The sequence below is a fragment of the Marmota flaviventris genome, chromosome 6 (genome assembly GCF_047511675.1).
Source record: "Marmota flaviventris isolate mMarFla1 chromosome 6, mMarFla1.hap1, whole genome shotgun sequence".
In the NCBI taxonomy this organism is placed as follows: domain Eukaryota; kingdom Metazoa; phylum Chordata; class Mammalia; order Rodentia; family Sciuridae; genus Marmota; species Marmota flaviventris.
This window is the reverse complement of record NC_092503.1, coordinates 85,626,350-85,654,036: the sequence shown is the minus strand read 5'-3', so window position 1 is coordinate 85,654,036 and position 27,687 is coordinate 85,626,350. Positions and strand designations below refer to the sequence as shown.

Sequence of the window (27,687 nt, the reverse complement as noted above, 5' to 3'; positions counted from 1 at the left end):
AAGTAATCATAAAGACTGGAGTTGACGGGAAAAGAATGCACCCACCCGCTGGGTCACGTACGTCGTTAGGCAGTGTCTCTGATATTACAGTCGCGCCAAACAGCCAGTCAGTGGTGACGCTAGACGTAGAGTGCTACGCCATGACGTCAGAGGGAAGATGGCTGCGCCCTGAAGATTGTCTGTCCCCTAGATTTTTTTGCGTCTCGCTCGTGTTTGCTTGAAAGTCTGGATTTTTGTGGTCTTCTCTCAGCATGTTCTCCTTCCGGCGCTGTGGCCACAGGGTCGCAACTTCTCTCACCAAACAACACCTTCCGTCTGCCGGGTTAAGCCGAGACAGCGCCGCGCCTTCCCCCCACTTCGATGTGGTAGTTATAGGTGGAGGACATGCTGGGACCGAGGCAGCCGCTGCCGCCGCTCGGTGCGGCTCCCGGACCCTACTTCTCACGCACCGCGTGGACACGATAGGTGAGGAGCGTGAGTGGTGTGGAGCCTGGCGTAGGACGCAGTAGTCAATACCCGCTTCTCTCCACACCCCCGTGGGCGAGCTCTCTCTTCTCCAAAAGCTATTGAGAATCCCAACTCCTGTGGTTTTAGCTTTTTTTTTTTTTTTTTTCTTAATTGTATGAGAGATTGAACCGAGAGGTGCTTAATTGCTGAGCCACATACCCGGCCGTTTTTATTTCTTATTTTGAGATAGAATCTTGCAAAAGTGGCTTAAGGGCTTGGCTAAATTGCAGAGACTGATTGTGAGCTTGCGATCACTATTGCCGTGCCCTACTGTGCCCGGTGGTATTAGCTTTTATTAATGTCTCACAGGGATCACGCTGGCCTGCCCTAGAACTCTGTATTAATCTATTTTGTGGACCTGCGGAGTGTTGCTGTTGACCAAAGTATTCATTTGCGGGGATGATGGAGAGAGGGAGAGCGTGGTGCGTCCAGGAAAGGAGAAACTTCAGAAATATTGATGGCAGCTTCTTAGTTCATTGTTAGAGTTTACCCTCTACTGTCTTGTTACTTCAGATCAAGGGTGGACTGACATTATTCACAATCGTTTATTAAAGAACAGTTAATTTTTTATTGAAATTTTATGAAGCCCTTTGGATAACAATATTATTTACTGCATCATGTATTTCTAATGGATGTGTATTTCTCAGTTTTGCGCTTAGAACCTGAATACTACTACCTCTCCCCTTGTAACGGGTATTGGATGGTCAGGCCATCTTTTACAACAGGACTACTATTCTAGCATCATGATAGATGCTTGCTGAAACATCATCTTATACATTATGCGTGCCTATGCCTTTCCTCCTGCCTTTTGCTTAGGAATGAGGAGTAATTGAAATATTTACTGTTTTTGTAAAAGTTGTGAATTTAATCCCACCTACTCAGAAGACTGAGGCAGGTTTGAGGTCAGCTTGGGCAATTTAGTGAGGCTCAGTCTCAAAATAGAAAATAAAAAGGGCTGGGGATTTGGCTCAGTGAGGGAGTGCTTGCCTAGCATATGCAAGGTCTGGGTTCAACCACCAATACTGCAAATATAATAGTAAATAAAATTGTGAACGAATCCCATATTTTGTATATGCTAAAATACTTTTTAGAAATTATTACTCAACTCATAACTGGAGAAATATACACCTTTCACAGGGATTCTTTTAGGGGAGAAGAGGCTATATGATTTCCAAAAAGATTTTACTTTGATTATTATACATTCTAATGTTGTTTGCATTTTTTAAAGCAACTTTAGTAAGACCCTATCTTCAAAGAAAAAAATAAAAAAGGTGGGGATGTGGCTCAATACTGAAGTGCCCCTGGGTTCAATCCCTAGTACAACAACAACAAAATTAAATTGTGTATAATAAGAGTTAAAAGCTCTCATTCTGATAAGTAACAATATCTAAAACAGAGACCACAACTTCAATGTTCTCCGAGCCAAACGTAATTTAAATGTGTGAAGCTGAGTGGATATAAAACAACATGAAATAATGGTAACAATGGAGAGCTGAAAAGTAACGTTTCCATTCACCAGTTTTATTTATTTTTAATAAAATTTATGTTTTCCAAGCAGAATCTCACAGGTAAACCACTGGATTCTGATCTAAAAGTATCTAAAATGTGTCTTTTCTAAAGCTGGGAAGATTATTGCTTGAAAGTGGTACAAAGTAATAGGGGAAAAAAACCTTCACAATATCTTTCCATATTTCTAGTTTTTATTTTAGTTACTAATTCATTAGCAAACAGTTCAGAGTTTTGTGTGTGATTAAATTATTTTTGTATGTGTATTTTGTTTATTCTAAGCAAAAAGTGCTTGTCTGATATATATACAGTTAATATGTTGTCTGGGAGTAGGGAGTGAGTAGAGTGGTAAATGGTGTAAGATTGCATCTGAATTGATAATTGGGAATTAATTATTCTCTCTAGTTTTTGATTTTCATGTTTGTATAATAAAATATTAAACATTTTAATGTGAAATGATATATTGACTTGAGCACTTAGGGGTACAAATTGATTGCAATTTATTTATCTACCTGGCAGTACTGGGGATCAAACCCACAACCTAGTACACACTAGGCAAGTGCTCTACCACTGAGCTATACTCCAGCCCTTTTTCTTTTATTTTGAGTAGGGTCTCCCCAAATTGCCGAGGTTGGCCTGGAAATTTACAATCTTCCTCAACCTCCAGAGTAGCTAGGGTTATGTGCCTGGCAAATTGGTTGCTTATACATAAACTCAATACTATGAAAAAATGTTCACTGTGCTTATTAATTTTATGCAAAGTGTGTGTAACACCTTTCTAATGTTCATGTAAGGGCATAAATTGTAAATATTTGTATACATTTTGAGAAAATGGTCAGTATAGAAGATTATTTAATGTAACTGGTAATGAAAATTATCTTAGAGTAAAAATAATTGTAAAAAAATTCAATATAAGGGCTAGGGATGTAGCTCATTAGTAGAGTACATGCTTAGCTTGCACACATCCCTGGATTTAACCTCCAGCCCCACAATAAAAAAAAACTCAGTGAAATTATGTGAATTTTTTTAAAAGTGAAGAATGATAGGCTAAGAATATTTTACACTGATCTGAGAAATAAAATTAGTAAATTATTATTGCTTAATCTGCAGTAGACACTGTATTAAATGTATTGTGTACATTTTCTTATTTTGAATGTAGCAAAATCCTTTTTCAGTTGATTGGGTAAAAAGAAGAATTTGTGCTGGGCATGGTAGTGCGCACCTGTAATCCCAGCGGCTCCGGAGGCTGAGACAGGAGGATGGACAGTTCAAAGCCAGCCTCAGCAAAAGCAAAATGCTAAGCAACTAAATGAGACCCTGTCTATAAATACAATACAAAATAAGATTGGGGATGAGCCTCAGGGGTCAAGAGCCCCTGAGTTCAATCCCTGGTACCAAAAAAAAAAGGGGGGGGGGAGGGAAGCTTTGTTATTTAACAAGTTTGCAGGTTGATTACTTCTAAGGTTAATTCAGCAAACCAAAAATGTCCAAGGATTCAAATTTCTTCCTTTTCTCCATTACACCACATCTGGCTTGCCTTCAGGATAGCTATCCTCATGGTTACAAAATAGTAGCCAAATAGTTCCAGATATCACATTTAGATATAGTCATATCTATATTGAGGGGGTGGAGGGTAACAGGGATTGAACCCAAGGGTGCTTAATCATTAAGCTACATTCCCAGCCCTTTTTATTTTTTTATTCTGAGATAGGGTCTTGCTAAGTTCCTGAGGCTGACTTTGAACTTGTGATCCTCCTCCCTCAGCTTCTCAAGCCCCTGGGATTACCAGCATGTGCCATCATGCCTAGCACCAGATTGACAACTTTTAGAAGGGTATTTTCCCCCTTTTATGTCTTCAAAGAGGGGTGGGGGCTAGGGGTGTAGCTCAGTAGTAGAAATTAGGTATGCCTAGCTTGCGCGAGGCCCTGGGTTTGATCCCCATTACTGCAGGGAAAAGGAGAGAAAAGAGAAAGAGATAGCCCTTTCCTAGAGATCTGAACAGCTCCCACTTCATGACTTATTGCCCTTTATCTGGCAAAGCAGGTATTGCCATGATTATACTAATTGCCATGATTATACTAAACTCAGATGGGTCATACTCCCTGAGCACAGAGTCTCATGGATGATGGGAAGAGGAGTTACCTAAACAAAATTATTATTCTATTTCAGAGGAAAATGGTCTACTACCACTATCATTCCTGTTTTTACAGTAGGAAAACAAAAGTATAGAAAAATAGGTTTCTTGCCAAAATCACATTGCTAATAAGTGGTAGATCTAGAAATTGAGCCAGATCTCTTTAACATATTTCTCCTAGACACACTCAAAATGCTCCTAACCACAGCACTATTCAGCCTCCCCACAGAGACCATTAAAATTTTTTGAAAGCTTAATGGTGACTCCAGTTGATGTACAGATGTTGTAAAACTTTCCCATCCCTGAACTTCCCATAAAAATCTTTGAGGTAGTCATATACGTTTAGACTTCCAAATAAGACTGAGTAGATTTAAAGGGAAGGCATAAGATATGGTCTCTACTTATGATTTAATTGTTTCTAAGAAATAAAAGAAAAGGAAAGCAGTAGATGGCATTTATGAGACGTAATTAATGATAACAATGAGCCAGTGCCATGGAACTTCTTAAAAGTGTGCTTGATTTAGGAAGATTTTATGAGATTCCATGTTTTATTGGAAAAGACAACCTAATGAAACAGTAAAAATGTGTATCAAAGAAAAAGATTTTTAAAAAAGTTCAGGTAGTTGTTTGTTTTTGTGGATACCCTAGACAACTGTTGCATCCCATTGGGACTTCGGAATTTTCTTTATAGCATGTTTCAAATTTTCTTTTGTGTGTGTGTGTGTGTGTAAGGTGATTTAGTCACCTACATGAACATGTCCTTATTAAACACTCATTATATGCAAGGTGCTCATGTGTGTTTTGTTTGTTCTGTTTAGGTCAGATGTCCTGTAATCCTTCCTTTGGTGGCATTGGAAAGGGGCATTTAATGAGGGAAGTAGATGCCTTGGATGGCCTCTGTTCTCGAATCTGTGACCAGTCTGGTGTGCATTACAAAGTTTTAAACCGGCGTAAGGGACCAGCTGTTTGGGGACTGAGAGCTCAAATTGATAGGAAACTCTATAAACAAAACATGCAGGTAAGAATAGGACATGAAAACAGGAAAGAGTACAGTGATTATTTAACCACTGTGTTTCAATTGGCATTCTCTTTTGACAGAAAGAAATCCTGAACACACCACAGCTTACTGTTCGGGAGGGAGCTGTAGAAGATCTTATTCTTGATGAACCAGAACCTGAACATGCTGGGAAATGCCGTGTCAGTGGTGTTGTTTTGGGTAGGTACTGTACTAGTTAGAGATGGTAATAACAGTGTATCAAACTCCATGTGAGAACTTTATTATAGAGCAAAATATGGAAATGTTTCATTGTTGTATTTTCTCTATTTGGATTTAAAAAACTACATAAATGATCATATTTCTCTTTTAATTTTGAACATAATGAAGCTCAGTCAAGTTCAAATGCTATGTTAGCATAGAACTTCATAGCCTGCTTAATTGTCTTTTTTCTCCTGGTTTTTCTTTTTTCTTTTCTTTCTTTTTTTTATTAAATATAATTCTTGGGGCTGGGGATGTGGCTCAAGCAGTAGCGCGCTCGCCTGGTATGCGTGCGGCCCGGGTTCGATCCTCAGCACCACATACAAACAAAGATGTTGTGTCCGCCGAAAACTAAAAAATAAATATTTAAAAAAAAATATCTCTCTCTCAAATATATATATATATAAAATTCTTTACTTTGGAAAAGTACAGTATCATATGTGTCATCTGTATCTCCTGGTTTTTCTATTGTAATTTCTGTTTCTTCTGGTTCTGACTACATTTTTTAAAATTTATGTTTTACCAATTTAATATATTTTTTATTTTAAAGGTTATGTGTTAATTTTTTTAATCAAGATAATGCGTGTGATTTTTTTTCATTAAATAAAATTGAGACATTTGTATGTGAAAACCACTACCTCCCTCCCTAGAGAGAGCTACTTCAACTTTTTTTTTTTTTTTTGTCACTTCTGGTATATATACACCCATATTTCTTTTCTTTTGATGTTTTTCTTTTTCTTTTTGGTACCAAGGATTGAACTAAGGGGCACTTTGCCACTAAACTATATACCAGTCCTTTTGTTCTCTTCTCTTTTTTTGGTGCTGCGGATTAAACCAGGGTATTATGCACACTACACACGCATGAATTCTACCACTCCTCATAGCTCCAGTTATGCCGCAATTTTTGATAAATGGTATTTACATTGTTGTGATTATTTAAATATTTTTCACTACCCAAATAACATAATATTGTTTACCTTCCTTTATGTTTCTTCCTCCTCTTGGTTGTTTTCCAAGACAGGGTCTCACTCACTGTGTGGCCCAGGCTGACCTCAGATTCAAGTGATCTTATTATTTCATCCCCTCAAGTATCTGGGATTATAAGCATGAACTATCATGTCCAAATATCATTTTGTTAATACTTAAATATCAAGTAATCTTCCCATTCTAATTTTCTTTTTTGATGCTTCCCTCCCAGAGAAATCAATTTCTTTAGCCCCTGAACCCTCTTTTCTATAATCAGGACTTTTGCTCCTGAGGCCTGCACAGATATATTTTGAGACTTCCTTTCACTACTTTGCTGTTATATCCCTTGTTTCTTAGAGCTCCTGTCTCTTCCTTACTACCTCATTTTTACTGGAGCACATCTTCTAGGAGCTTCCTAAGAAAAGATGCATGGGAGGTAATTTCTATCTTTATGTATTCTAAAAATATGTTATTCTTCTCTCAGGTATGACTCTTAATTTGGGGCTAGTAGAGAATTCAAGGTTAGCCCTTTTTTCGAGGTTTTTTTTTTTTTTTTTTTTTTTTTTTGATAAGTTTATTTGATTTGTTTATTTTTTTTATTTGGTGCTGAGACTCGAATCCAATGCCTCACATGTGCTAGGCAAGCTCTCTACCACTGATCTACAACCCCAGCCCTCTCTTCAGAGTTTTGACAGTCTGGCTCCACTATCTTCTAGCTTCTGGTTTTGCTTGTTGAGAAGCTCAATGCTATATTGATTTAAATTTTTTTCATGTGTAGGTCTTTTTTCTCTCTCTGAAAGCTTTAGTGTCTTATTTGTCTCTGGTGTTCTGATATTTAAAGATGTTGTCCCTCAGTGTACTCTATTTATTCATTGTGATAGGGGTACTTAGTGTTTCCTTTTAATCTATAAATCTATGCCCTTGTTGGGGTATTTCTTCTCTGTTTTTTTCTTTTTCTATTGGTTCTCTGGGGGTTTCATTTAATATGTAATTCTATTTTCATTTTTTTATCATTTTCTTTTGGCAGTACTAGGGATTAAGCCAAAGGCGCTTTATCACTGAATATATCTGATTCTTCTGCTTTAGCCTCCTGAGCTGCTGGGATTACAAGCATGTGCTACCATGCCTGGCTAGCCAACTAGTTCTCTATCTCAAGAGCATCTGCTGCTATTAGTTTCCTGTGTGGTTTTTTTTTTTTTTTAGTTGTAGTTGGACACAATACCTTTATTTTATTTGTTTATTTTTACATGGTGCTGAGGATCAAACCCAGGGCCTTGCATGTGGTACTCGAGTGCTCTACCACTGAGCCACAACCCCACCCCTTGTGCGGTCTTTTTGTCTGCTTATACACAGTTGACCCTTGAACAACCCTTTCTAACTCCTAAGCAGTCAAAAATTCTCAAATAACTTTGGACTCTAAAAGTTTTATTGGTAACTATTAACCAAAAGCTTTACCAATAAGTAAGCAGTTATTAACACATACACACATATTTTTTCTGTTACATATATTTTGCATATGGTGAAAAATAGAGAACTACGAGAGATCACTTTTTATTGCCATATACAATTACTAAAAAGATGAACTACTTATGTGAATTGATTAGCCTCACCAAGTTCACTTCAATAAATAGCAATAGGAGGTAGCTAAAAATTAATTTTTCTCAATTATGATTTAATACTGCATCTTTGTTTACATCTCTCTTTACTAAGAATGATGCTGTGTATGCTGTGTAAAGGTGTGTGTGTGTGTGTGTGTGTGTGTGTTGCTAGCAGTTGAACCCAGAGCCTTACACATGCCAGGCAAGAACTCTACCCATGAACTGTACCCCCATCTGTGTGTGGGTATGTTTGGATAAATTTTAAATTTTTATTATATATATATGTGTGTGTGTATATATATATATATATATATATATATATATATATAAAATTTTATGGTAGTAAATGATAAAATAGACTATTATCTACATTATATACATTATATTCGTGGCATAACTTTTTCTTGTTTTTTTTTTAATTTCTAAGCTATAAGGTTCATCTGGTGTATTTTTCAAACCAATTTTTTTTTCATTTGATCTATATGTGTTTTGCTTTTGAAGACTATATTGTTTCTAAAATTTGTGGTTTTGTTTGTTACAGGGATTACATTAATTACTATGATTTATTTATTTATTTTTTTGTGGTGCCAGGGATAGAATCCAGGGTCTTAGGCATGCTAGGCAAGTGCTCTATCACTGAGCTGTATCCTCATCCCAGTAACTATGGTTTTACATAGTTTGCATAAATTTCTTTTTCAATTAGTGTTTACTGAATTCTCTCTGTGAATAATTACTAAATTAGCTTTATATCCTTTCATTTATTTTCTTACCCCCACTTCCTTTCTCCTCTGGATTTAATGATTACTTGTATTATTATAGAACAATCTACCTTTAAGTCATTTGTACTCCTGTTATTTAATTTTTATATATATTATTTTTGTCTATATTTTATAGGCCTAACAATACAGGGGTTTTGTTTTTGTGGTATTAGCGCCCAGCTAATACAGTTTTTCTTTATACTATCTAAATTAACATAAAATTTACCATTTTAACCATGTACAGTGCTGCATGCCTTTAATCCCAGCTGCAGAGAGACTGAGGCAGGAAAATTGCAAGTTGTAGGCCATCCTGGCAATTTAGCAAGACTCAGAGTCATTAAGTACATTTACAATGTTGTGCAACTTTCACCACTGTCCATCTTTTTCATCATCCCAAGTTAAATCTCTGTACCTATTAAATAATAACTCCTGATTAGCTTAAGTCTCATTTCCTGAAAGATAAATCTGGAGACAAGTCTTCAGTGTGTAGATTTGAAACTATTTTTTATTTTAGCCTCAAGCATTATTACTACATTCTTAAGTTCTCATTCTCAGTTCTGCAATTTCTGAGCCTTTGCAGGGCAATTAGTTCATTCTTACTGGTATCTTCTATCAGCTGCTTGAATTATAGCTCTCTTCCCTCTACTAAGTCAGTTACCATTCTTCCAACTAATTTCTTTGGGGGTTTTGTTGTTGTTTGTTCGGGTTTTGTTTTTTTGGTACCAGGGATTAAACCCAGGGTTTTAACCACTGAGCCACATCCCCAACCCTTTTTTTTTGAGACAGGGTTTTGCTAAGTTGCTGAGGTTGGTTTTAGGAACGTATGAGTTGGGATAACACATTGTGGTTTCCCTACCAGATCGCAACCTAGTATTGAAATGGTTTCCGGAATAATGCACCCCACTTAGGGGACATTAAAAATAAGTTGGGGTTGTAGCTCAGTGGTAGAGTGCTTGCCTATCATGTGTGAGGCACTGGATTCAATTCTGAGCACCACATCGAAAGAGAGAAAGGGAGGAAGGGGAAGGGAAAGGAAAGGAAGAGAAGGAAGAGAGACCCATCAACAACTAAAATATTAAAAAATAATAATAAGTTAAATCTAGGTGTGGTGGCACTTGCCTGTCTTCCCAGTTACTTAAGAGGTTGAGTCAGAGGATCAAAGTTCAAGGCCAGCCTGGGGACAACATGGCCAGACAGTCTTTAAAAAAAAAAAAGATAAATATTCTATAGAGATCTAATGTCCATTACATGATAACTATAATTAATAATACTATATTTTATACATAAAATTTTCTAAGGGACTGGATTTTAAATGATCTTACCATGCACTCAAAAATTTGTAACTCTGAGGTGGTAAGTATATTAATTAGCTTGATTATGGGGATGGTGACACAGACATAGCATAAAACACCATGTTGTACACATTAAATATGTAGTTTTTTATTTATTAATCATACCTTAATAAAACTTGGAAAAGAAACAGAAGAAAAGCAAATATTAAAAAAACTAGTTGCAGTGGTGCACACCTGTAATCCCAATGACTCAAAAGGCTGAGGCAGGAGGAATGCAAGTTCTAGGCCAAGCTATTCAACAAAGCGACACCCTGTCTCAAAATAAAAAGTAAAAAGGACTGAGGGTATTGCTCATTGGTAGAGTACTTGCCAACATTTGTGAGGTTCTGGGTTCAAACCCTAGCACCACACATACACACATAATTCTCAAGTGTCTAAATTGAGAAATTTTTTCTGTAGTTCCAATGTAAAATAATCACATTCCATTTGATCTGTGGTAATTCAAAAACAATTTTACTCTTTCTTTTCTGTCATTTAGTGGATGGAAGCATAGTATATGCAGAGAGTGTGATTCTGACTACTGGAACATTTCTGAGAGGCATGATTGTAATTGGATTGGAGATGCATCCAGCAGGACGTTTGGGGGATCAGCCTTCTATAGGGTTGGCTCAGACTCTGGAAAAGTTGGGTTTTGTGATGGGAAGGTTAAAGACTGGGACTCCACCCCGAATTGCCAAAGAGACCATTAATTTCAGCATTCTAAATAAGCAGACACCAGATAATCCATCTATCCCATTCAGCTTTGTCAACAAGGCAGTGTGGATTAAGGTAAGATGATTTATGAAAATTTCACTTAATTGATATTGGCTATTTGCAGCAGGAGGTATACTAACTTATTTTCTTTTTTGACAACAATTTGCATCACTATTATTTACGGTATAAAGAAGCAATCTTATTTATTTATTTATTTTTATGATGCTTTTTATTTTGCAACAATAAAGTAAAGAATAAATTCCAGTTAGTGAAAACTCAGGTCTTTGATTTATGTTTCTCAAGAAAGTTGCTCATACACACGTTACTGTTGCACAAAGTGTCTATAGCATGAGTCATCCATTGCCCGTGCTATCACTACTGTATGAAAAGCAGAAAACACAAATCTGTTGAAGAATCACTGGCATCTCTCAAAAGCTAGTGGTTATTTTTAGGAATAAAGAAGCGATTTTTAAAAGTATTAGCTAATTTGGCTAACTGGTATTTCCCTGTAAATTTTTAAATTTTATTACTTCTATAACTTTACATATTTTGTAAATTAAACTTTTTGAAGCAATTTCAGACTTACAGAAAAATAGTAAGATGATTATAACAAACTCTTATAAATCATTAAAGTTGCCCATTGGGAATATTTTGCTATATTAATCTCCGTACATATAGAGGTAGACATGTAGATATTAATGCACATATTTAATGTATAAGACAGTAATATACACATATATTTTCCTCCTAGAGAACATTTGAGATTAAGTTACAGAGATTATGAGCCTTGGCCTCTACTTCAGTCCATATCTGAACTAAACACAAAAAACATCCTTTTATAACCTCAGTGTAATTTTGAAATATGAGGATTTTTTTAACACTGATACAGTACTGCTATCTAATATAAAATCCGTAGTCAAATTTTGATGATTTTTCCAATATAGTCCAGTGACCTTTTTATTTTTTCCAATCTAGGATCATGCATTGTTTTTAATTGTCATTTCTCTCTATAATCTCTTCAATGTGACCAGTTCGCCAATCTTTATGAAACTGACATTTTTGAAGAATACAGGCTGCTTTTGCTTATCTTTTGAGTTTTGGAAAAAAGTAAGCTGTTTGAGATGGTATATGCCTGTAATCTCAGCTATTCGGGAGGCTGGATTAGGAGGATTGCAAGTTTTAGGCCACTGTTTGCAATTTAGTAATACCTTGTCTCAAAATAAACTTTTTAACTGGGTGCAGTTATACACACATATAATCCCAGCAATTTGGAGCCTCAGACAGGAGGATTACAAATTCCCATGCCACATCTTAGCAAGTTAGCCAGTTCCTAAGCAATTTAACAAGACCTTGTCTCAAAATAAAAAGGGCTGGGGATGTGGCTCAGTGACAAAGTGCCCCTGAGTTTAATCCCTCAATATCAATATTTATCTGTTTATTTATTTATTGGTACTAAGATTGAACCCCAGGGCACTTTACCCTAGCCCTTTTTATTTTTTTTATATTGAGACAGGGTCTTGCAAAATTTCATAGGACCTTGCTAAGTTGCTCAGGCTGGCCTCAAACTTTTCTTTTTCTTTTTTTCTTTTTTAAGAGAGAGAGAGAGAATTTTAATATTTATTTTTGGTTTTCGGCGAACACACCATCTTTGTATGTGGTGCTGAGGATCGAACCCGGGCCTCACGCATGCCAGGCAAGCGCGCTACCACTTGAGCCACATCCCCAGCCCCGTCTTTTTCTTTTCTTTTTTTTTTTTTTTTAATTTTTTATTTGTTTTAATTAGTTATACATGGCCTCAAATTTTTGATCCCCCTGCCTCAGCCTCCCAGATTGCTGGTGTTACAACCAGGTGCCACCATCTCTGGCTAAAATATTTTAAAAGGGATGGCAATGTATCTCAGGGGAAGAGCTCTTGCTTAGCATATAGTAGATCCTAGGTTCAATACCCAGTACTGCCTCCCCTACAAAATGTGTATTGTGAGTTTGGAATTGAGGATTAACAATTGATTGTCCCAGTTTCTGGTGATGTCCTGATGAGTGGCTTCAAATATTCTATTATTTTAACCAAGTCACTTTTTATATTTTTGCTTTGGTAAAGTACAATATATACTTCTTAGAATGTGTATCCCCAGCCCCTTTTATTTAAAAAAAATGAGAGGTGTAGGGGGATGCCAGGGATTGAATTTGGATGTGATACTCAGCCACTGAGCCACACCCCCAGCTCTATTTTGTATTTTACTTAGAGACAGGGTCTCACTGAGTTGCTTAGCACCTCACTTTTCCTGAGGCTGGCTTTGAACTTGCAGTCCTCTTGTATCAGCCTCCCCATCCACTGGGATTACAGGCATGCTCCACCATGCCTGGCTATTTTTTAAATTTTGAGACAGGTTATCACTAAGTTGCCCAGGTTGGCCTCGAACTAATGATCTTCCTGCCTCCCAAGTTGGTATGATTATAGCATGTACCACTGTACCCAGCCTATGAAATAATTTTTACAGTTATTTTATTTGAACCAGGTCCACACATGCATTGAAGGATGTTTTATTTTATTTTTTAAAAAATTTTTTAGTTATAGATGGACCCAATGTCTTTATTGTATTATTTATTTTTATGTGGTGCTGAGAATCAAACCCAGTGCCTCACATGTGCAAGGCAAGCAATCTACCACTGAGCCACAACCCCAGCCTAGGATGTTTTATAATTACTTCCTTGTTTTCTTTTTTTTTTTTAGTTGTAGATGAATACACGGTATCTTTATTTTTATGTGGTGCTGGGGATCGAACCCAGCAGCTCACACATGCAAGGAAAGTGCTTTACCACTGAGCTACAGCCCCAGCCCCTCCCTGTTTTCTTTATAACATTTATGTACAGAGAAAATTTGCTCTCTAGAAGCTCCCATCTTCTTGATGTATCTGATTGCATCCCTCTGCTGCTTCTGTCTTTCCTATAAACTGGTAGTTAGATCTAGAAGTTTGCCTCCATTTCGGTTTATCTTTTGGGTTATTTATTCATTTGGGGCAAGAATACTTTATAAGTAGTACTGGGCGTCATGCATAAATTTAATAAATTTAATGCTTAAAGTGAGTAAATATCAAGTAGAATTTATTTGGATAAGAGGCAAACTAGTAGAGAAATAAAACAGTATTCTGATTATTGTTTTTTAGCCAGAAGATCAGCTGCCATGTTATTTGACTCACACCAACCCAAAAGTGGATAAGATTGTGCTTGAGAACCTTCACCTTAATAGTCATGTTAAGGAAACTACAAGAGGACCCCGGTAAGGACAAAACATCAGTGCTCAATTACTTTAAGGAATGATGTCACCACTTTTATGTTCATTTTATTATATGCATATATAATTTCTAGATACTGTCCCTCCATTGAATCAAAGGTTTTGCGTTTTCCGAATCGTCTGCATCAGGTTTGGTTAGAACCTGAAGGAATGGATTCTGACCTCATCTATCCTCAAGGTTTATCTGTGACGCTACCAGCTGAGTTACAAGAGAAAATGATTACATGCATCAGAGGCCTAGAGAAAGCTAAAATGATTCAGCCAGGTAAGAGGGCTACAGCCACCATTCAGTGTTTACTCAGCATTGCTTTAGCGATTAGTGAGGAGGTCTTTGCTGCTCTCATTGTTAATTAGAGCTTCAGAGAATGAAGCGCAATATGTACAGATGTTAAGTAGTCTTTATATCTCTACTTTGAGGGCAGTTCATCTGTTTTTACTTATTTTATGCCATTTATTCTTTGAACAGGCTATGGTGTTCAGTATGATTACTTAGATCCTCGTCAAATCACTCCTTCCCTTGAGACTCATTTGGTTCAACGGCTCTTCTTTGCTGGACAGATAAATGGCACCACTGGTTATGAGGAAGCTGCAGCTCAAGTAAGAGCTTTATTCAGATGTTACTGGAAACCCAAAGGGACTATTTAACTGGTGTTTCTCTTTGTCATGTTAACTATATAAATCTTAGGTACAATTCATAATTATAGAAGTCTATCTTTGTTTCAGGTTACAAGTAGATGGCTATTGTATATGACAGGATTTTTAAAACACTTGTGCGTTATTATTCTTTTTTGAGTTCTTAGATCTGATGTGTTTTGATTAGATGAATTATATTGCTTCTAGAGTTTAAAAAAAAGAAAATCTAGTTCTTTTAAGATAACTTTATTGAAAATTGTTATTATTCCTTATTAGTGGAAAATTGTTACTTTTAAGTGAGAAAGGCTAAAAAGTTCTCACAGGTGAGTTTAAAAAAAAAAGAGTAGCCCCCCACCCCCACCTTTTCAGAAATATTAGGCACTTCTGGGTTGGGGATATAGCTCAGCTGTTTAGAGTGCTTGCCTCGTATGCACAGGGCACTGGGTTCAATCCCCAGGATCAAAAAAATAGTTAAGTATTAGATATTTCTGAAAACAATAACCATAGCATTCTAAAATGGTACATTATACATATTCTGTTCCTAAATGTGGATCACATTTTGTACCTCTAATATATCCTTTAGTGGCCTGCTTTCTTCCTGTCCCATGCTACTCTTTCCAAGTAGTGTTTTGAATAGGATAGCTCTTCATTCAGTTCATAATGGCCTTTTAAACATTTCAGTCCTCTTGTAGGGTGTGATAGCTGGAATCAACGCCAGTCTTCGAGTCAGTCGAAAACCACCCTTTATTATTAGCCGAACAGAAGGCTACATAGGAGTTTTGATTGATGACCTTACCACACTGGGCACTTGCGAACCGTACCGCATGTTTACCAGCCGAGTGGAGTTCCGTTTGTCACTGCGCCCTGATAATGCTGACAGTCGGCTTACGATCCGAGGTAACTCTTCACTAAGTACTGTCATCTAGTTTACTGTTTTTTAAAACCTGTCTCATTATAGTCTTTCTTTCTCCCTAGGATATAAGGAAGCTGGCTGTGTGTCCCAACAACGATATGAAAGAGCTTCCTGGATGAAGTCATCTTTAAAAGAAGGCATTTCTGTGTTGAAATCCATTGAGTTTTCAAGCTCCAAATGGAAACAGTTAATCCCACAGGCTTCTATAAGTATTGTAAAAAGTCTGCCCATCAGGTATGCTTTTTTTTTTTTTTTTTTTTTTTTTTTTTGTGGTGCTGGGGATTGAACCTAGGGCCTTGTGCATGCATGGAAGCATTCTACCAACTGAGCTATATCCCCAGCCCCCAGGTATGCATTTTTAATATAGACCTCTCTCACCACTTTTTACAGAAAAATGTCATTATTTTAGAGAGACATTACCTACAGGTATCCTACTTGTACATTTTAAGTGAATATAGTTTGCTGGTGACTTTTTTTCAAAATCCTTAGATATAACATCTATTTAGTCAGTATTAAAAATACATACGGCTAAAGGGGTCGCTTGGTACTAGAGCACATGCTTAGCATGTCTAAGGATCTGGATTCTAGTGTGTGTATATATATTTGTGTGTTTATATATGAGTTTCTAAATTATTTCTTCTGTTTTGTATATAATTTCTCTGTGGCCCCTATTGAATTCTTTTGATTTTCCTAAGATTTAGAGGACCAAAGAAAAAATTATGATTACTTTATTCACTAGGCTTGGAGCAATTGAAGTGGCCTTACATTATCCATGAGCTATAGCAAGAAAACCACTTTAATAAAACAAATAAGAGGGGACTGGGGTATATATTTCAGTGGGTAGAGTGCTTGCCTTGCATGCACAAGGGCCTAGATTCAATCCCCAGCACCACCAAAGAAAATTTCTAAATTAAAAAATAAAACAAATTAGAGTGTTATAAATTATTTGGATGTGAAAAGACCCTTGCAGTATTTCTAGTTATATAGACTCTGAATCTAAAGGTCATGTGTTGAGCATTTTTGTTTCAGAGATATATTCCTAAGGACCTTGCATAATATATACTCTATATATCTCATCATTGTTTCTTTTCCCATTTGGGAGAAAAAAAAAAGTATAATTAGCGTGGGAAAAGATGCCAAAGGGCCACAAATCAACAGTCTTTTTAACTTAGAAGCACATTATAGAATCATAATGGCATTGATCTTTTTTTATATCTTTTTAATTGTAGTTGGGCACAATAAAATTTTATTTATTTATTTATTTAATGTGGTGCTGAGAATCAAACTCAGTGCCTCACACATGCTAGACAAGTGCTCTACCACTGAGCCACAACCCCAGCCCGGCATTTATCTTATATCTGTGTTTCCAGTATATTTTTTCTCTTTTCAACCCCTAGTTTGCTTGTGATAGTTTTTGTGAACTTTAAGGTATACCATTTTAACACAGCTCTATATCACCTCTAATCTTTCCAGTTCTTTCCTTATTTACAAATAGGTGGTTGTTTAGTTTTCATTTCATCAGGGTGTTTAATTTTTTCCAACTTATGTTCCCAAGCTTTCATTTTTATGGGAATTTCCCAGAGCACTAGCACCACTATTATAAGATATTAAGCAGATTTTGTAAAAATTAGATCTTGCTGGTGCAGTGGTGTAGGACTGTAATCCCAGTTGCTTGGGAGGTTGAGGCAGAGGATTGCAAGTTCAAAGCCAGCCTCAGCAATTTAGTGAGGCCATAAATAACTCAGTGAGACCTTGTCAAAATAAAATGTAGGAGGGGCTGGGGATATGGTTCAGTGGTTAATCACCCCTGGGTTCAATCCCTGGCACCAGAATTAATTAATTAATTGATTAAAAAATGAACACTTAGGGCTTAGAGTATAGCTCAGTGGTAGAGCTCTTATCTAGTGTGCATGAGGCCCTGGGTTTGAGCCTTAGAACTGCAGGAAAAAAGGAAAGAAAAATCTTTGAATAACTTATAAACAACAAATTTATTGTTCACAGTTCTAAAGGCTGGTAACTTCAGTATCTGGTATCAGATTTGATATTGGTGAGGGTTTGCTCCTTATTTCTAAAATGATATCTTCTCGATCTTAGAAGATGGAAAAATATACCCTGTTCATGGATAGGCAGAACTAACATCATCAAAATGGCCATATTACCCAAAGTTCTGTACAGGTTTAATGCAATGCCAATCAAAATCCCAATGGCATTTCTTGTAGAAATAGATAAAGCAATCATGAAATTCATATGGAAAAACAAAAGACCCAGAATAGCAAAAGCAATTCTAAGCAGGAAGTGTGAATCTGGAGGTATAGCGATACCAAATTTCAAACTGTACTACAGAGCAATAGTAACAAAAACAGCATGGTACTGGTACCAAAACAGGCGGGTGGACCAATGGTACAGAATAGAGGACACAGAGACCAATCCACAAAATTACAACTTTCTTATATTTGATAAAGGGGCTAAAAGCATGCAATGGAGGAAGGATAGCATCTTCAACAAATGGTGCTGGGAAAACTGGAAATCCATATGCAACAAAATGAAGCTGAACCCCTTTCTCTCGCCATGCACAAAAGTTAACTCAAAATGGATCAAAGAGCTTGATATCAAGTCAGAGACTCTGCATCTGATAGAAGAAAAAGTTGGCTCTGATCTACATATTGTGGGGTCGGGCTCCAAATTCCTTAATAGGACGCCCATAGCCCAAGAGTTAATAACAAGAATAAACAAATGGGACTTACTTAAACTAAAAAGTTTTTTCTCAGCAAGAGAAACAATAAGAGAGGTAAATAGGGAGCCTACATCCTGGGAACAAATTTTTACTCCTCACACTTCAGATAGAGCCCTAATATCCAAAATATACAAAGAACTCAAAAAATTAGACAATAAGATAACAAATAACCCAATCAACAAATGGGCCAAGGACCTGAACAGACACTTCTCAGAGGAGGACATACAGTCAATCAACAAGTACATGAAAAAATGCTCACCATCTCTAGCAGTCAGAGAAATGCAAATCAAAACCACCCTAAGATACCATCTCACTCCAGTAAGATTGGCAGCCATTATGAAGTCAAACAACAATAAGTGCTGGCGAGGATGTGGGGGAAAGGGTACACTTGTACATTGCTGGTGGGACTGCAAATTGGTGCGGCCAATTTGGAAAGCAGTATGGAGATTCCTGGGAAAGCTGGGAATGGAACCACCATTTGACCCAGCTATCGCCCTTCTTGGACTATTCCCTGAGGACCTTAAAAGAGCGTACTATAGGAATACTGCCACATCAATGATCATAGCAGCACAATTCACAATAGCTAGACTGTGGAACCAACCCAGATGCCCTTCAATAGATGAATGGATAAAAAAAAATGTGGCATTTATACATGATGGAGTATTACGCAGCACTAAAAAATGACAAAATCATGGAATTTGCAGGGAAATGGATGGCATTAGAGCAGATTATGCTAAGTGAAGCTAGCCAATCCTTAAAAAACAAATGCCAAATGTCTTCTTTGATATAAGGAGAGCAACTAAGAACAGCAGGGAGGAAGAACAGGAGGAAAAGGTTAACATTAAACAGAGACAAGTGGTGGGAGGGAAAGGGAGAGAGAAGGGAAATTGTATGGAAATGGAAGGAGACCCTCATTGTTACACAAAATTACATATAAGAGGTTGTGAGGGGAAAGGGTGGGGGGAAATAAGGGAGAGAATTGAACAACAGCAGATGGGGTAGAGAGGGAAGAGGGGAGGGGAGGGGAGGGGGGATAGTAAGGGATAGGAAAGGTAGCAGAATACAACAGTCAATATGGCATTATGTAAAAATGTGGATGTGTAGCTGATGTGATTCTGCAATTTGTATTTGAGGTAAAAATGGGAGTTCATAACCCACTTGAATCAAATGTATGAAAGATGATGTGTCATGAGCTTTGTAATGTTTTGAACAACCAATTAAAGGAAAAAAAAGAAAAAAAAATTTTTTTGAAAAAAAAATAAAAATAAAATGATATCTTCTCTAGAGAGGAAAAAAGAAATGAAAAGTGGGGGGCAGGGATCTTATGAGAATCAAAGGGAGATCCCTAGAGGAAAGTGACCAAGGGGTTGGGGGCAGGAAGGGAGGGAGAAAGTGCTAAGGAGAGATATTGGCCAAATTATATTGTTATATTGTGTGTATATACACATATATAACAGCAGACTCCATCATTATGTACAACTATAATGCATCAATAAAATATGTGGAAAGAGAAAAAAAATGACACCTTTCTGCTGCATCCTCATGTGGCAGAAGGACAAACAAGCTCCCTAATGCCTCTTTTGTAAGGGCATTGATCCCATTCATCAGGGCTGACTCTGCTCTTAATAATATCACATTGGTGATACTATATCATATTAGGTTCCAAAGTATAAATTTTGTGGGAGACATCAACATTCAGGCTATAGCAGTTAATATATTTGCTTACCAACTGTATTAGTCAGTTTTTAGTACAATAATAAAACACCTCATGTAGGATACTTTATATAAGAAAAGAGATTTATCTATTTCACCATTTTGAAAGCTGAAAGATTGGGCAGCTCTATCTTTCTGGCCTATGGTGAAGGTGTCATGGAAGTATATGGTTTCACATTGATGATTGGATGTGCTAAGGTCACACATTAAAGCTGAAAGCCAGAGCTTCAGGACCCACCTTTATTCTTAACAACTCTCTTATTTATATGTGGTGCTGAGAATCGAACCCAATTCCTCACATATGCTAGGCAAGTGCTCTACCACTGAGCCACAACCCCAGTTCTATAATTTCTGAAAAGACAACCATTTCTGCTTTCAGTTATATGGTTGGTTTTTTTATAGTTTATCTGATAAAGCCTCTGCAATGAGTTGACCTGTTTCATCTACTAGAGTATGACAAAACTGACCATTTACTGTGGTGAGAGAATTCTGAGACCTTCTTAGAGTAGACCCAATTGAGAAACAGCTGAGGAATCAAGTATTTGCATAGGGTAATAATACATGATTGTGATAATTGATTTGTCTATAGGTATGGTTGGCTAGAAGGCCTAGGAAGACTTAGGAGGGCAGTATTGACATTCTGTTGACTTGGTAATTAATTTAATTGGTTATGGGTGGACAAAATTTATCAAATAATAGTTTTTTTAAAAAGAGATAAAAATACCAAAATTGATAAACAGATATAAAATGAATTAAGGCAGTAAATTCATGGGAACTATACAGGTCAGTGAAACCTGTGGAGAACCAAACAAAATTAGGATATTCTGCAATCTTGAGACCGTAGGAATGAGGTAAGCCAAGGGTAATTGTCAGGGCTCAACCAAATAGAACGAAAGTCTTGGCAAACATTGAACTTATTATGTACCACTCTTAGTCAACCTTTTATTTTATTTTATTCTATTTTGGCAAAAAACAAAATATACCTTTTTGTGTGTGTGTGTGTGATACTAGGGATTGAACCCAAAGGTGCCTTATCACTGAACCACATGCCCAACCCTTTTTTTGAGACAGGGTCTCACCAGCTGCTTAGGGCCTCACTTAGTTGCTAAGGCTAGCTTTGAACTTTGATCCTCCTGCCTCAGCCTACTGGGATTACAGGAATGTGCCATTGTGCCCTGCAAATTTACGATTTTAACCATTTTAAGTGTGCAGAACAATAGTGTTAACTATATTCACATTGTTGTGCAACAGGTTTCCAGAACTTTATTTTTATTTTTTGAGTCAGGATATCATAAAGTTGCTAAGAGTCTCACTAAATTGCTCAAGGTGTCTTGAACTTTCTGTTCTCCGGCCTCAGCTTCCCAAGTTGCTGGGATTATATGTGGTTTCCACCATGCCTGGCACCAGTACCACAATGTTTTGATTACTGTCCCTTTATAATATGTTTTGACATTAGAAAGTATGAGTCCTTCAACCATGTTCTTTTTTCAAAATTATTTTGATTATGTGGACCCTTGAGATTCCATATAAATTTTAACTTGAAAGTTCTTTTTCTGCTAGGCACAGTGGCACGCACGTGTTATACCAGCAGCTCGGGAGGCTGAGGCAGGAGAATCACAAGTTCAGAGTCAGTGTTACCAACTTAGCAAGGCCCTAAATAACTTAGCAAGACATGTCTTTAAAAAAAAAGGGCTAGGAATGTGGCTCAGTGGTTAAGTACCCCTGGGTTCAATCCCTGATACCAAAAAAGAAAAAAGAAAAGTTCTATTTCTGTTAAAAAAAAAAAAATGCCATTGGCCTTAATTTTTTAATCAAATTATAACCAAAAAAAGGCCACATGTATTTACAAGTAAGAAAATAATAGAGCAAGAAGTGATCTAGTTAGCTCCACCTTGGGGTAGTATCTGGAGTCAAATTAGGGTTAAAGGTGGGTGATACCAAAAGGGAAGGCCCAAGATCAGTATAAAGGTGATTAAACTGACCAGAGAAGCATCAGTATTTCTCAAGACTAAATGCACCTGAAATTTCTCTCACTAATTTGATATCAGCAAGTACTAGTAAATCAAGTTAATGGAAATCTCACCTGATCTACCTGTAGCATTAGTGTTTAGGCATATTGTTTTGGTCATGTGTGTAAACTAATTAGAAGAAAATATCAGATTAGAAGAATACTTTTTAAACTCTTATATCATTTTTGTCCGTTTGTTTTGCAGAGATTTAAACATACAGTGTCTTCTTGTTCTTCCTTAAAGAGTTTTGTCAAGAAGCAGGAGCTGGGCTCTGTGGTGCACACCTGTAATCCCTGGGGCTAGAGAAGCCGATAAAGGAGAATCTCAAAGCCAGCCTCAGCAATGGCGAGGCGCTAAGCAACTCAGACCCTGTCTCTAAATACAAAATAGGGCTGGGGAGGTGGCTCTATGGTCAAGTGCCCCTGAGTTTGATCCCCAGTACCCAAAAAAAGTGGGGGGCATGATTGGGGGTGAAGCTCAGTTGGTAGAGTGCTTGCCTCACATGCATAAGGCCCTGGGTTCGATACCCAGCACCACACAAAAAAATGGCAGGAGATTTCCTTTGTGCGTCCCAGCATGCAAAAGGATAACTCACAGGATACTAGGACTTAGCATAGCTTAGATATAAAGCATAGCTTAGATGTGAAGCACTTTCCTTATTCTTTAGAATTCTTGAAACCCTTGTTATTAGAAGATATTCTGTTATTACACAAAAGGAAGGACAAATGAATTATAACCATGCTACTCTTATCAACATCTTAATTCTCATGATAAGGATTTAAGGCGAATCAAATAGTAAATCCTACTGAAGTTATATTGTTCTACAGATAGTGCTGTGTTTGCTCAATGTACATAGAAAGAATTAAGGTATTTTTTGGTTATTCTGAGATTTGGTATTATTCCAAGGAATCTTGTTCTTATAATAGATCCTTATGTTAATGATCTTTTTGTATATTTGCAGAGCTCTAGATGTTCTAAAATATGAGGAAGTTGACATGGAATTACTAGCCAAGGCTGTTCCAGAATCCTTGAAGAAGTATACTCAATGTAGAGAACTGGCTGAAAGACTGAAAATAGAAGGTAGAAAATAATTTGTTACTTAAGATATCTATATACTCTTCCATTTGTACAAATTATGAATGAACAATTAAGAGCTATTGCCAGGTACAATGGTGTACACCTGTAATCCCAGTGGCTCAGGAAGCTGACACAGGAGGATCATGAGTTCAAAACCAGCCTCAACAAAACTAAGGTGCCAAGCAACTCACTGAGACCCTGTCTCTAAATAAAATATAAAATAGGGCTGGAGTGTGGCTCAGTGGTCTAATGCCCCTAAATTCAGTCCCTGGTACCCAAAACAAAACAAGGCTGGACGTGGTGGCATACATGTGTAATCCCAGTGATAAAGTTTTTTAACACAAAAATACAGAGAATTTGCTTCTGCATTTTGATAGATTTTCCTGGAAAATTATGTAATTAAAAAGTACAGAAAAAGAAAAAAGAAAAGGTACGTAACAGGATGATATGGGGAGAAGGGTAGGAAAAACTGGATGATGTATGATGGTGTGGTATTTACATCAAATTCTAGAATCATTTTTCCAAATGATCCAATACAAGTAATAATATATTAATGGACAAGAAGTAATGTTGGATGGACACTGAGGTGCATTCCTATAATCCCAATGACTTGGCAGGCTAAGGCAGAAGGATCACAAGTTTGAGGCCAGCTTCAGCAGCTTAAAGAGGCCCTTATCAACTTACTGAGATTCTGTCTCAAAATTAGAAATAAAAAGGACTGGGGATGTAACTCACTGCTAAGCACCTCTGGGTTCAATCCCCAGTACCAAAAAAAAAAAAAATTTTTTTTTTTTTTTTAAATAAAAAGTACAGGAATATAGCACAGTATACATGGCCCTAGGTTCAATCTCCAGTTCTGCTAAATAAGTTAAGTGTTGTCAACTAAGAAGCTCTACTTTAAAAATTATAGTTTTGGAGGCAGGCATGGTGGCATATACCTGGCTCATAATCCCAGGTACTTAGGAGGTTGACTCAGGAGGTTTACAAGTTTGAAGCTAGCCTGGGCAAATTAGGGAGACTTTGTCTCAAAATAAAATTAAAAGGCTGGGGATGCAGCTCAGTGATAAAGCACTTCCCTAGCATGTGCTATACTCTGAATTCAATCCCTTCAGTATTGCAAGAAAATATAATTAATCTATTATAGTTTTATATGGAGGTCATTCAGAGAACCATTGTAGAAAAATATCTTACCATAAGGCTTAAAATTTGAATCCATAGCCTGTTGAGGTAAATGTTTCAACCAAGATTTGCACTGACAGGAAAAGCATTTTTTTTTCTTTCATTTTTTGTACTGGATTGAACCTAGGGCTACTTTGCCACTGAGTTACATCTCCAGCCCTTTTTATGTATATTGGGACAGGGTCTTGTAGGGTTCCTTAGGGCTTTGCTAAGTTGCTGAGGCTGGCTTCAAACAGTGATCGTGCTGCATCAGCTTTCCTGGTCACTGTGATTACAGGCATGTGCCACCACTACTGGCACAAATTATTTCTTAACTTAATTTTCCATCTTTGAGGGCTGGAGTTGTGGCTCAGTTGGATAGCACTAACATGTATGAGGCACTAGATTCAGTTCTCAGCACTGCATATAAATAAATGAATGAAAAAATAAAGGTCTATCTAAAAAAAAAAAAATAAATTTTTTTCCATATTTGAAATAAAAAGATATCCATTAAACTGCCAGACAGAATTTTGTTGTTAGCACACAAGAAGCTCCCTTTATCTTAGCCTCAGTTTCTTCATCTGCTCCACCTCTCTCTCAGTGTTGTGATGTATTGAATGAGATGATATGCAAAAGCTCTTTACAAAAGGTAAAAGGCTATATAAATGTAGGTTATTAGTATAATCTGAGTACATAACATAATTCTTTTTTTTTTAATATAATTCTAATTTTGTTCCCCAGCCACTTATGAATCAGTATTGAACCATCAGCTACAAGAAATAAAGGAAGTTCAACGAGAAGAAGCTCTCCAGCTGCCAAAAGACCTAGACTATTTGACTCTCAGGGATGTGTCTTTGTCCCATGAAGTTCGAGAGAAACTACATTTCAGTCGCCCACAGACGGTAAGAAAGCAAGCAGTGGAATAGGAAAAAGTTATAAAGAGCTAGTATTTTAATCTTTTTAAAATATGTGTTATTGTGTGTGTGTGTGTGCATGACTTAAAGGAAACTACCATGTTAAAATGTAATACGTTTTAGTGGTTCTCAAATTACTACTTGATCCCTCCCTTGGAGTTCCATAGTGTTGCCTTAGAAGCAAATAGGAGAAAGGGGAGTCAGCCGTTTCCCTGCCCTGTGCTTCAGCTTTACTGGGTGTGTGGGTGTGTGGGTGTGTAAAATAGAGAACAGAAGCAAAGTTTAAAAATAAAATAAAATAAAAAAGCTACTTTGTTATGGTATAAGGATTCTAATAAATGTTTAAAGATATCTGAGATGCCCCTTTTTTTCACATATTATCATCTCTAGATTAGGTTATGTCTTAAAAAATTGATAGCATGTCATAGTTTCCTGGGCAGCATATTTTTTCATAATGGTTCACAAAATAAAAAGGCTCTTTACTGAACTATGATGTATATAAACAAATGGGGTGGGGCTGTTTTTTACTGGGAGGAGTGATTTCATCAATATAATATGGTATTCTTAGCAATAGACTTCATGGAAACTTGATAAATGGGCTTTAAATTCTAGAACTCTCCCTTCTCATTGATTTTAGGTTATGGGTATTCATAGGTTACAGTGTCCAGCATAATAGCCGCTAGCCAAATGTGGCCATTTATGTTAATTTAATTAAATTTAAAATTTAGCTCTTCGGTCTTATGAGCCACATTTCAAGAGCCCAGGAGCCATGTCATTAATTTGTACCATATTGCACAGTTCATTACTACACTGCAAATGTTGCAGAAGAGTTCCATCATCACAGAAAGTTCAACTGGGCAGCACTTACCATAGGAGTTTACAGCTCCTTAGTCTCAGTTCCAGAATACAAAAAGCTCTGACAAAAGTTTGCCACAGGTGCAGAGTGTACCTTAATGGTAGAGCACTTGCCTGGAATACTTGAAGCCCTGGGTTCCCTCTCTGGTACAAAAACAAAACAAAACATTTTGCTCCACACTTATTTAATAAGTGAGATGAAGCTACTTGGTCTTTTCACCACTTAGAATGAATAGTCATACATTTGTCTATTAAAATATACTGTTGATCTTAATGAGATCTTGTCTCAAAATAAAATAAAAAGGGCTATATTTGTAGTGTTAGCCTAGCTTATGCAAGGCCACAGATTCAATCCCCAGTACTGCAAAAGAAGAACTAAAAAAAAACACTACCAAAGTATTAATGGGACTAAAATTGTAGGGTGTTACCTACATTCACCATTGAGGATATTACCTTATATATAATATTACATTTTAGTACCAAAACCTATGGCCTCCAGCATTTCAGTTAAGGAACTATGGACCTGTATTTGAAGAAAGGAACTCTATTGCGATTTTTCTTAATTTAATGAATAGAAAAAGTAGATAATCTAACGTGTTAGTTTTGTGAACTTGTACAAATCATTTTAACTTCTCTGAGGTGAAAACAAATAATAATCACATTTCTTAACTTTACAAGGTTGTTTTGCAGATATATTAAGATAATGATATTACCAGGTGTAGTTATATATGCATGTAATCCCAACTATTCAGGAGGCCAAGGCAAGAGGATCACAAGTTCAAGGCCATCCTGAGCAACAAAGACCCTGCCTCAAAGTAAAATAATAAAAAAGGGTTGTAGTCGGATATGGTGGCATACAACTGTAATCCCAGTGTCTTGGTATGCTGAGGCAGGACAATCCCAAGTTCAAAGCCAATCTCAGCAAATTATCGAGACCCTGTCCCAAAAATGAAAAATAAAAAGGGCTGGGGATATAACACAGTAGTAGGGTGCTTGCCTGGCATGTATGAGGCCCTGGGTTCAATCCCACTACCAAAAGGAAAGAAAAGAAAAAAACAATGATTATTTAAAAAAGGAACTGGGCATGGTGGTACATGCCTGCAGTCCCAGCTACTTTGGAAGCTGAGGCAGGAGGATTACTTCAGCCCAGGAGTTTTAACATAGCCAGACCCCATTTCAATCCCTAAATTTTTTATAGACTACACTTTAAGGTTGTTAGGAGGAAGATAATTTGATTTGATATAATTAACTTATAGTTCTCATTTTCTTTCCTAGATTGGGGCTGCTAGTCGCATACCTGGAGTGACACCTGCTGCTATCATCAATCTGCTCAGATTTGTGAAGACCACTCAGCAAAGACAGGGAGCTATGAATAAACTGCCTCAAACAGATGAATACTTACATGATACAGACAAACTTCAAGAAACAGAGTTATAACTTTCAATTCATAGAAGACTTTTAAAGAGTATGTAAATAATTTAACCTATACAAGATCATAAATAGTAAATAAAAATGATTTTAACACCCATGAAAATAGCCTTAGTAGGTTTTTATGGGTTTGTCATTAATTTATGAAGAGGACAGAGATTATAATTGTGTTTTTGTTGTTGTTGTTGTTGT

General features: G+C 36.8%; 1 protein-coding gene across 1 annotated transcript; it reads left to right on the top strand.

The window, feature by feature from the left end:
• The first annotated feature begins 131 nt into the window (after nucleotides 1–131).
• On the top strand, nucleotides 132–27,601 carry Mto1 (mitochondrial tRNA translation optimization 1). The gene is made up of 12 exons (XM_027928170.2): nucleotides 132–465; nucleotides 4,966–5,165; nucleotides 5,246–5,363; nucleotides 10,555–10,844; nucleotides 13,934–14,046; nucleotides 14,136–14,326; nucleotides 14,528–14,658; nucleotides 15,387–15,591; nucleotides 15,670–15,841; nucleotides 23,025–23,143; nucleotides 25,040–25,200; nucleotides 27,343–27,601. Exons 1-12 carry the CDS (start codon nucleotides 252–254, stop codon nucleotides 27,502–27,504), a joined length of 2,076 nt encoding a protein of 691 aa, XP_027783971.1. The 5' UTR covers nucleotides 132–251; the 3' UTR covers nucleotides 27,505–27,601.
• Nucleotides 27,602–27,687: the final 86 nt, after the last annotated feature.

Coding starts and splice junctions, on each gene's coding strand:
- Mto1 (XM_027928170.2), top strand. CDS start 252: ATGTTCTCCTTCCGGCGCTGTGGCCACAGGGTCGCAACTTCTCTCACC. Junction 5,166..5,245: donor TCTATAAACAAAACATGCAG/GTAAGAATAGGA, acceptor CTCTTTTGACAG/AAAGAAATCCTGAACACACC. Junction 25,201..27,342: donor ATTTCAGTCGCCCACAGACG/GTAAGAAAGCAA, acceptor TTTCTTTCCTAG/ATTGGGGCTGCTAGTCGCAT.